Source organism: Pipistrellus kuhlii, unplaced genomic scaffold (genome assembly GCF_014108245.1).
Source record: "Pipistrellus kuhlii isolate mPipKuh1 unplaced genomic scaffold, mPipKuh1.p scaffold_m20_p_5, whole genome shotgun sequence".
NCBI lineage: Eukaryota > Metazoa > Chordata > Mammalia > Chiroptera > Vespertilionidae > Pipistrellus > Pipistrellus kuhlii.
In genome coordinates this window covers 19,145,574-19,156,838 of record NW_023425551.1, presented here as the reverse complement: position 1 = coordinate 19,156,838, position 11,265 = coordinate 19,145,574, and the positions used below count along the sequence as shown (strand labels likewise).

The window sequence follows — 11,265 nt, the reverse complement described above, 5'->3', positions numbered from 1 at the left end:
CTACTTTACAGGAAGTCTTTCGGCTCTCCTTCGTTCAAAATGGGGCCCCTTGAAAGACAATGAGCAGACAATTGGATTTTATACGAAGCAAATACTGGAAGGATTAAAATACCTCCATGACAATCAGATAGTTCACCGGGATATAAAGGTAGGATGAACTAGGATTCATTTTTGTATATTCCTTGTTGGGTAGTTTTTTTATTTGCAAAAGCCACGTTATGTTATGGGTATTAACTTAGAATGGTGAATGAATAAATCTTAGAAATAGAAATAGAAGATATTTCTCTGTCCTGAATCAGTTATTGATAATCATACCTTATCCATGTAAAGAATAAACTCCTTAACCATGTTCAACCAACAAAGATAGAGCTTCCACTACGTGCCTGGCACTGTTCTGTGTGAGTTTTGGCACAGCAGAACAAAATGGAACAGGAGGATGGTCCCTGCTTCTGGGAGTTTAGAGGCTGGTTAATCTTTGTATCCTTGCCCATAGTATCTATTCAGTAAATATTTATTGAATCAATGAATAAATGATTAGAAGGAAAAAAGAGCCCTAACCGGTTTGGCTCAGTGGATAGAGCATTCAGGCCAGAGAACTGAAGAAGGGTTCTGGGTTTGACTCAGGTCAAGGGCATGTACCTTGGTTGTGGGCTCGATCCCCAATAGGGATTATGCAGGAGGCAGCTGATCAGTTTCTCTCTCATTGATATTTCTAACTCCCTATCTCTCTCCCTTCCTCTCTGTAAAAATCTTTAAAATGTATTTTTAAAAAAAGAAATCTTAGTTTCTCACAACCATCACATATTCATGGATTAAACGAATATTAGATAACTTAATAAATTAAAATGCAAATATTCAGAACTAAATTTCTGACAAAGGCTGGACTATGGAAAGTAAATTGATATTTCTACCCTAAAATCAACCCAAATGCCTTATTTATTTGTAATATTTCTTACTATTCTAGAAAAAAATTAGTAAAACAACATAGAAAAGAAAGTAAAGTACTGGGGAATTATGACTATCATAACTGAAATTATTATACATGTACCATGCATAGACAACCCCTGCTCTCTGTAAATTGTAGCAAGCTCTACCTAACCGTGATTGACCTTGTGACCCACGTGACAGTTGTGGACAACTGATAACATACAAACGATGTTATGATGTCAAGAATTCCTTGTTGAGATTAACTATTCATGAAGAATACAGAATTTGTGTCCTTGTTTGCCCTAAAGACACCTTTTCTTATTGGATTTTCGAGCCAACCATAGACAGGATTGGAAGAAATGTAATGTTTTTTACTAAAGGCCTCTGTTTTCTAGGGTGACAATGTGTTGATTAACACCTACAGTGGCGTTCTCAAGATCTCCGACTTCGGGACATCAAAGAGGCTTGCTGGCATAAACCCAAGCACTGAAACGTTTACTGGTATGTTTTTGCAATGATGATACAGATCTTATGTAATTAAAGAAATAATTGCTGCGTTTGAGCATAATGTACGAGATAAATGTAGTTGTTCCCACAAATATTAATGTTGATATCTTTTGATGATTACTGAAAAGTAATACACAGAATTTATCTGGCCCTTTTCTCATCTTGTATTTATATGACCTATTCAGTCTTCTTGCTTAATGCTCCTGAAGATTTTTTTCTTTTTAACTCTTCATTTGTTTTTCTTTTCATGTCATTCCTTCTCTCTGGTTTGGCCTATAATCAATATAACCCTGACAAGATTTTCAAAAACATTTTTCAACCTAACCTCTCTTTGATTCTTACTCATACCTGAATCACTTCCCATGTGGCCTATGAATCCCCTCTCTTCTAATCTGTTTTCTCCCTGTGATGCATTCTCCTGCTCACAACATAAATAACTGCGGGATTTCATTCCCTTTCAATCCCGAAAGAGGAAGTGACTCACCGACTCAGAAGCGGGGTGGGGAGAGAGCTTTCCTCCCAGGTTAGGCAATGCAACCACTGCGCAGCCTTTAGAGCAAAGTCCTGGGAGGGCAAGAGACACAGGGGCTTTCTAAAAAGGCAACAGTGGCCAAGAGGAAACCAAGGCTCAGAGAGATTCATGACCGCCCAGGTCTGAGGAGAAGATACCGGGAGGCATCTGAAACTCCAGCCCTGCTCTCCATTCCAAGTTCTTAGCACTCCATTCTGCTATTTCTCATGAAGTATTATTATTATGAGAGAAAGATTTAGAGAGAAAAAAGATAATGAATTAAGCAAAATGGCCAGATGTCCCCATTTCTTAGTTCTGTGAGGTGGGTGGTAGTATCTCCATTTTTCAGATGAGGAAATTGATTTTAAAAAAAAAGAAGGGGTTGAAACCGGTTTGGCTCAGTGGATAGAGGGTCGGCTTGGGGACTGAAGGGCCCCGGGTTCGATTCTGGTCAAGGGCATGTACCTTGGTTGCGGGCACATCCCCAGCAGGGGGTGTGCAAGAGGCAGCTGATCGATGACTCTCTCTCATCGATGTTTCTAACTCGCTATCTCTCTTCCTTCCTCTCTGTACAAAATCAATAAAATATATTTTTTTTTAAAAAAGGAGGGAGGACATCAAAGTCACAACAGTTTATAAATGATAAGGTCCAGATTTTTTTTTTTTTTTTAATCTACCCTGTGCTCTCTGCTTTGACCTTCTTGCTTCAGTCAGTATTTCTCTCCACCTTGCTGAAGTATCTATTCTGGAAGCCTGGAAGGGGAAAAAGAGAAATTCCACACCCTTTTTCCTCAGAACATCCCATCAGTGACACTTCTGGCCTAGTTTCCAACAATGAGAATTTTAGGGTAAAGAATTAAACACATCCAGAAAGCATTTTTTAAATAGCAAAATTGGTTCTAATTTATTTGTAACTTTACATGTCTTTATGTTTCTTTTCTCTTTCTGTCTCAGTTTGGCAAGAGGCATTTTAGGTGCTTCCAAGACTCAGTAACTTCTGAGAGGAAAATTCAGACACTATATTTGGGCAAGATGTTAATTTAATATCTCCTGATAATCTTGAAAACATTTTCTGTTCGTTCTCAAAGGAGTTATAGTAAAGTGGTCATCCAGGGCCCTGTGCTTGTACTTCTCTCAGTGGCCTCACGTGGTGACACGTATGATTCATGTGCTGAGTCTGTCTCCAGCACTGGTCAGGAGGGCTGGGCGTGCGGACTTGGATTCTCGGCCATAGGCCTCAGAACTAGCCACGTTCCTGGTGCTTAGTCAGCCTCTGATGAGCTGCGCTGAGACCTCGGTCCATTCACTGCCTGGTCATGTGATGAGAGGGAAGGCAGCAGCGGCCACCATCTATAGAGTGTATACCCAACTGTGCTAAGTGCTTTATATATGTTATTTCACTGAAATTCATATATCAGCCCTAATCCTTAGGTATCATTATCCCAGTTTAGGGTGAGAAAATGAAGGTTCAAAGAGGTTAAGTAGTTTGCCCAAGGTCACAAAGCTAGTCAGTCATAGAGCTATGCTTCAAATTAGACGTAACATGCCAAATGGAATTAACTTCTCCTCAGACCTGTTCCACCCACACTTTTCCCCATCACAGTTAATGGCCACTCCAAACTTAGAATTATCCGTGGTGCGTCTCTTTTCTCACACTCCAACCCAATCCATCAGAGAAACCTATTGGCTCTACCTTCAAAGTGTGTCCAAAATTGGAATAGTTCCTCACTGTCTCCACTACAGTGCATTTCTCACCTGCGTTACCTCAATAACCTCTTCTTCTTGCTTCCTCTCTCTTTTAAAAAAATATTTTTTATTGATTTTTTTTACAGAGAAGAAGGGAGAGGGATAGAGAGTTAGAAACATCAATAAGAGAGAAATATCGATCAGCTGCCTCCTGCCCACCCCCTACTGGGCATGTGCCTGCAACCAAGGTACATGCCCTTGACTGGAATAGAACCTGGGACCCTTCAGTCTGCAGGCTGACTCTCTATCCAAACGGAGCCAAACAGGTTAGAGCCCTGCTTCCTCTCTTGCCCGCTATGTCCATTCTCTACCCCAGCCATATCAGTCAGAGACCGCAGGGCTTGCTACTTCTTTCACAGCAAACAAACATCAAAGTCCTTACAGGGGTGGACAGTTTGGAATTCGTCGCCATTTAGACCTCATTTCCTACTCTTCCCCTCTTGCTCACTCTGTCCCAGAAACGTAGGCCTTCCTATTATACATTTCCTTCATTGTGCTGCAGGGCCTTAGCACATGCTTTTCCTTCTGCTACGACACTCTTCTCCCAGCCATCTGCCTGGCTAAGTCCCTCTCCTCCTGCATGGATGTCATCTCAGTGAGGCCCTCCCTATTTGCATGGCAGCCCTCCCTGGGCACATCTGCTACCCTTTCTTACTCTTGTTTTTGTTTCTTGTTTGTTTGCTTGTTTTGGGGAGTGTCATAATACATAACTTCCTAACATACTATACAGTTTACTTATTTATTATGTGGTAATTTATTCTCAGTCCCCCCACTACAAAAATGTCAGCTTCCCAAGCCCAGGGATTTCGGTCTGTTTACTCTGCAGCTATATTCTAAATGCCTTGAACAGTGCCCAGCCCACAGTAGTCCCTTAATATGGCACTGCTGGACATGTGAATGAATGGATACAGTGTGATGTCAAAATTTAAACTTGTTGCTACTATGCTGTAATGGTTCCCCAGACTGGCTTGCAGCTTCGTTATCCAGCTCTGTAAATCTCTTTATATAAAATATTACATGTCATGTATTTGTGGAGTGAAGGGAGCAGATGTGAACACATGACCAAACCTGTTTTTATTGCCACTTGCTCAATAAGGGATAATTAAATACAATTGGCAGGTAGCGCTCTTTGAACTATCTGATGAATAAAAACATTGCATAATTTATTATTAAGATATTACTTGAATTGTCCAATTCTTTTCAATTCTTATATTGTTGATCAGTTGTGATGCTTACTCAGATATTAAAACATATCAAATTCCCTCATTCATTCTACTTTAGACCCAGAGACAACAGAAAGGAGCAGTAGACTTCATTACATATTTTTTAAAGACCACTTGACTTAATTTACATCATAAAACATGATCATTTTGGGGGGAAGCTATAAATGAAGATAAATCACAGTTCTTTTCTCCCAAGCAAAGGTGATTTGAGGAGTGTGGTTACCTGATCCTTGGCCAGGTGAAATGCTTCCGTCCGGGAATTTTGCTGATTTAAGCTGAGAGCAGACATGTGCAGTTGTATCTGAACATGAACTTGAGCTACTGCTTTGTAATGGTGAGGTCTGGAGGATAAACCTGCCAACATAACAATACCAAATTAATTGGAAAAATTAATAGACTTTACTTATTTTTATGACAACAGCCTGTTTCTAGCTCATGACAGTAGTAGCTTTCATAGGAACAACTTAGAGGAATTTTGCATAGCAGTTTTCACCTACAAATCATGCACAAGGCATTTGTAGGAGGTGTCTGTATTTATCGAAATGTCTATCATTGGTTATGAATCAGAAAATACTGAAGTAGCACTTTTGGCAAATGCCTTAAGATTTGAAATAATTCAAGATGGCATCGTGGAGGAGTTCTATTTGCTGATTATATCATTTGTATGAATATATCAGAAGCGGGGGATGTGGCAATAATCTGTTTCTCTTCCCACTCTGTCCTCATTGCTCCACTTCAGGGAATCACTGCAGCAAGTGTTAGAAACATAAATCCAGCCTCTCACTTGAGCCAGTGATACAACTGCAGTTGAGTGTTTATCAGAGACATTCCAGACCAGAACTAGAACCGCGGATCTTGGCTCCCCACTTAATTCTTTTTCCATCAAATTGCATTCTTTAACTCTCTGATTCTTTATATAAAATATCCTCTCTTTTTTCTTTTCCATTTTATTCTTCACTCTGTATCTGGTAATTTGTCTGTACTGATGGCTCATGGCCTGAATTTGACCTGTGAAACCCATTATTTCATGGACCACAGGCACATAGCAGAATCGTAAATATTTGATTTATAGATTTACATTATTTTTGACAATACCTTTTAGAATCCGCATGCTTGAATGATTTAGAAATAAGAATGAAAACAGAAGAACTAAGCATTCAATTCAGGAATTGAGAAATATGAACCTAAGGAAACGGATGAATGACCTAGACTTTTCTTAGAAAAGATTAGAAGTATTCATAATAAGAGTTTTCATGTGCTTCAAAAACTGATTTTAGAAAATGTGTGTTGGTGTATTCTATTCTCTTGTTCTCAAATGACAGGTTGTTAGAAGTTTCTAAGAGGTCCTAATGAAATAATTGCCTTAATTACACTATTTAAGAAATGAAAACGTGTCGGTTCATATCCAGGTAAGATTGGTAAACTACCTCGCTAATAAAATCCATTATAAAAACTGCTATTTTCTCTTTTATTAACAGCAGAGAAAAACTGGAATTCAAAAAGGATGCAGTATTAAGACCTGAACCATACTTTGAAAGTGCCTTATTTATGTAGAGAAATTGAAACTGTCACTAGATGTTCTATTTTGAAGTGGGATTGTGTTTGAACTCTTCCCAGGAACCCTTCAGTACATGGCACCAGAAATCATAGACAAAGGACCCAGAGGCTATGGGAAGGCAGCAGACATTTGGTCCTTGGGTTGCACCATCATCGAAATGGCCACAGGGAAGCCGCCCTTTTATGAACTGGGAGAACCACAAGCAGCGATGTTCAAGGTCACATTTTGTATGTCTTAAATATCTTTAAAACCAGTGGGTAAAGCTGCTGGCTGTTCCGTGGGTGCATACCATCTGCTTTTAGCCAGAAGGCAAGAAGCCTAAGTGAGCACCGTCTGAGAGCATGTTATAGTTCAAGATGATTCACTCCCCTCAGTGCCTCACAAGTGGATCTCTCTGCCTTAATTTTCTCAGCTATAAAGCGACAGACTTCCACTGACCACCTTTTCACAGTTCAGTGTGAAGAACACACCATCCCAGGGAAGATGGTGTAATCTCCTTGGGAAACACAGGTTAAAAAGCTTCCATGGAGGTAGATATAAGAACATTTTTTATCCATTTAAGTGTTAAACCAAAGAGATATTCTCCTTTCCTTTATTATAAGAGTTTGACATCTCCATTTAAAAAAGGCATGATTTTGCTATTTTAAGTACACGTCTTACTCTGATACACTTACTCTTCTAGCCTCTTCATTTGCCCTTTAGTAACTCTTCTGGGAGTGGGAAGCAGCCCAAATAGGGAGCATCTGATATCAAAATAGAGCTGAGAGAGCCCTGGGCCACAGCTTCCAAATCTGGGGACTGGGCAAAGCAGTGACCTGTGGCTGGGTCCCTGCACTTCTCATCTGCTACGCCACCACGCAAGAGTGAAGTTTAAACTGAGAACTTGGCCTGGCCGGTATAGCTCAGTGGTTGAGTGTCGCCCTATGAACCAGGAGGTCAGGTTTCAATTCCCTATCAGGGCACATGCCTAGTTTTCGGGCTCGATCCCCAGTAGAGGGCATGCAGCAGGCAGCTGATCAATGATTCTCTCTCATCATTGATGTTTCCCTCTGTTTCTCTCTCTCTCCCTCTTCCTTCTTCTCTGAAATCAATAAAAATATATTTTTAAAAACAAAAATTAAAAATAAAATAAACTGAGAACTTGTTTCCTGAGATGTAAAGCTCACATTCTGTTCTCTAAGGCAGAAGGCGTTTAATAACTTTGTTTTTCCTCTATCTCTGACCATGTCTCTGGCACTTACTCCATTTGTGAATAGCCTCTCAGGAGAGGCCATGTGTTACATACCTTCTGCTTTTGTACAGAGCATGGTTTACTTTGAGCTTGAAGATGATATGATGGGACACTGCTGATTCAGAAATGAGTAGTGTAACCACGCCTGAAGAGTAACGAGAGCTACCTATTTGACATGAATGAATGTCTTTCTCTTCTGGGCCAATCTTTGAAGTTTTTACCAATGTCTAGGACTTCATCCTGAAATGCTGCTGTTACCGTCTGTGCAGGGATCATAATACAATGTGCTTCAGACGAGATAGACTCTGGCACTGATTTACAGTGTTTGAATCCATGCTCCAACACAGTCAAGCTGGTTGATGACTTTGGGCAAATTACTTAACTATCTTGTTCCTCATCTCTAAGTTGGGTATAAATTTAGTACCTACTTGGTCAAGGTTTTTGAGGAGTATATGAGATAATATGTGCAAAGCACTTAGAATAGTAAAGGCTATATAAATATTATAAACAATTACATATAATCTATGTACTAATACACTTATATAACTAATAGACTATATAACATAGAAGATTTCCTTAGAAAATTTTCTCTACTAATACATGAAAACATTTTTAGAATGGCAGCAATGAAAAGAAAATTGAATTGTTATAAAAATTCTATTTTATTTAAAGTATTTTAAAATATATTCTAATGTAGGCAGTTTGAGACGATGAACATATTCATAAATTATGTAGTAGAGGAAAGAACACAAATTTTAAGCCAAACACATTCCTTTGTATAACCTTATAGCCTGACCCCTCATTTTCCTCGTTGGTGCAACAAGTATAATAACATTTAATCCACTGGGTTGCTGGGAGGATTCATGAGATTCATTGAATGAAAATGGAAAAAGCCAAGCACAGTTCCTGGCACATCACTATCATGACCAACACAATGAATGGTCCAATTAAAAACATCCTTTTTTCTCGCCAGTGTGCTAATGTGTCCTCAAGCCTTGAGGACTGAATTACTACTTTATAGTGTCTTAAGCTAATCACTCTGTCTATGTCATTGATAAAGTTGCAAAAGCACTTTATCTTTCTATAACCTACAGAAAAAGTACCCTACTTCCCTTTGAGAAAACCCATGAGTTCATAGTATATGATAAAGGATTTTGTTACAGTAGAACAGTGTTTTTCAACCTTTTTTGGGCAAAGGCACACTTGTTTCATGAAAAAAATCACGAGGCACACCACCATTAGAAAATGTTAAAAAATTTAACTCTGTGCCTATATTGACTATATATAAAGTAATTCTCTTGAATAGGAATCAAATAAACACAAAGAAAGTATTTTATAATTACTTTATTATGAAATATTAAGTAAACAAAATAGTGAAAAATTATAAAATTCTTGTCTTGTCTGCACCTACGGCACACCAGGCAACATCTCTCGGCACACTAGTGTGCCGTGGAACAGCGTTTGAAAAACGCTGCAGTAGAAGACCAACTTATGATCCCGGGAGCTTCTGGGATGAGATGTGACTCAGAAGCCCCATTGTGCCATTTCACAGGTGGGAATGTTTAAAGTCCACCCGGAGATCCCGGAGTCCATGTCAGCAGAGGCCAAGGCGTTCATCCTGAAGTGTTTTGAACCAGACCCTGACAAGAGAGCCTGTGCTAACGACTTGCTTGTTGATGAGTTTTTAAAAGTTTCAAGCAAAAAGAAAAAGACACAACCTAAGCTTTCAGGTATGTGATTGCATTGAAGGAGATCCATTCAGAGTCCCTAAATCCTAAGCTTTTAAGATGGACAATTTTTCCAGAAGCAAGCTAACCTTTCTGTAGATGTCACTGGAAATTGGTGTAAGCCCTGGCAGTGTTCTCAGGCATGCAGTGTCAGTATCAGGAAGCTGTGTTACCATCACCTTCATGAATGCCAGGGCCTCATGCATAATCGTGTTTCATCATCCAGTTAGTAGGTAGTTTTACTGTGTCTGTATCTCCAGCATTCTAGCATTGCTGATACAAAGGTTAAAGTGGAAAAAGGGTGAAATACAGCCTTTTAGAGCTGAAACTCCAAATTAATGGGTTACAGGGCTGTTACAGAGCTGAGCTGTTGAATTTTCAATCTGTCTAGATAATGTTATTTTCATTTTAGTCAGTAAAAAATACCTATTGCTTCTTAGAGAATGTCTTTCTGAATAATTAACTCCTCCCCTCCCCCCCAAAAAAAAGAAACATTGTCAGTTATAAGTAAAACAGCAGTGTAAAAATGTTAATTGCATTTTTTGAAAGAATTTCTATAACTCATTTCTGAGAGGGGAAAAAAAAAACAAGTAAATGATCTACTCATTGTTGGTGTTTTGGTGTTTCTATGGGATGAGGGTGGGCAGCTTGGATGCTTGGAAAGGGCATGGCTCCCATGTCAAGTCCTCACTTTTCGTTGGCTTCTCAGTTTAACAACAACCCCAGTGTGTGTTTATGCTGTTCTTTGCTTTTCTTCCCACAGCTCTTTCTCCTGGATCAAATGGTGAGTTTGTTGTTATATTTTCTATTGAGCTGAAGCTGGGTGGGTCATGTGATCAGCTCATCAAATAGACTCATCCTCCTCTCCCTGATTTCAGGGGCGGCTGCTGGTACTATGGGTGTGTGCAGCTGCAAGCCCGGCGGGCCCATTCTGTCAAAACCCCTCGCCTTTCTCTTTCATGAGGGAAGTTTCCGTTGTTCCTCCCTAAATTCTGAAATCTTCCATTTGAGTGGAGTCCACACTTTGAGAACTGGGAAAGAGATCATCTAGTCCATTGGTTTCTGAAATGTTGTTTAGCAGAGAACCCTTTTTTCCATGAATCCTCAGGCAGAGCCCTGATGTATAAGACACACCCAGCGTTTTTGTTTTAGGTAAAACAGGGTTGGAACCTGTGTTCTAGAATCACAGAATCCTACTTAAGCCATCCAAGGCAGCCCCAAGGTTCTAAGGTGGACCCTTACACCTCTGAGGAACATGGCTCAAAACTTAGGGATCTTGTCCTTTATAGAGTAAACAGACCTGAAAGGGGCCTTCCTGAAATCTGACAAGTGGACAGTAAAAACAGAGGGATTGGAACCCCAGGTGTGCTGGGTCTCATGCTTCAGTTCATGCCCCTGAGACCTTCCTTACAGGTCGCACGAGACCCCTTGCTCACCGACCCCTCCTGTGAGGGTCATATATTGAGCATGGGAGCAATCCGAATATCACGACCAGACTCTTAGGTTGGAATGAGACACTTAACGGCTAAGATTGCTCTCTTTCAGCATGCATTGCAGTATGTATATGTTTTTCCCACCATTAATTCTCTTTCCCCCTCCGGACAAGCAGAATACCTTAGGAGCATATCCTTGCCGGTCCCCGTCCTGGTGGAGGACACGAGCAGCAGCAGTGAGTACGGCTCAGTTTCTCCTGACACGGAGCTAAAGGTGGACCCCTTCTCTTTCAAAACAAGAGCCAAATCCTGCGGAGAAAAGGAAGTGAAAGGAATGCGGACCCTCTTTTTGAGGTAAAGACCTGACTGACTTTGGGTGACGGAAGTAGGTGGTGTATCATC

General features: G+C 40.1%; 1 protein-coding gene across 2 annotated transcripts in view; it reads left to right on the top strand.

Moving 5' to 3' along the window:
* The window catches only part of MAP3K5 (mitogen-activated protein kinase kinase kinase 5), a 156,437-nt gene that overhangs the window by 117,662 nt on the left and 27,510 nt on the right, over positions 1 to 11,265 (top strand). For both annotated transcript variants that reach the window (XM_036414285.2, XM_036414287.2), the window contains 6 exons: positions 12 to 148; positions 1,323 to 1,428; positions 6,532 to 6,689; positions 9,256 to 9,433; positions 10,194 to 10,214; positions 11,040 to 11,217. In XM_036414285.2, coding sequence (XP_036270178.1) covers positions 12 to 148; positions 1,323 to 1,428; positions 6,532 to 6,689; positions 9,256 to 9,433; positions 10,194 to 10,214; positions 11,040 to 11,217 — 778 coding nt within the window. The remainder of the gene's footprint in view (positions 1 to 11; positions 149 to 1,322; positions 1,429 to 6,531; positions 6,690 to 9,255; positions 9,434 to 10,193; positions 10,215 to 11,039; positions 11,218 to 11,265) is intronic.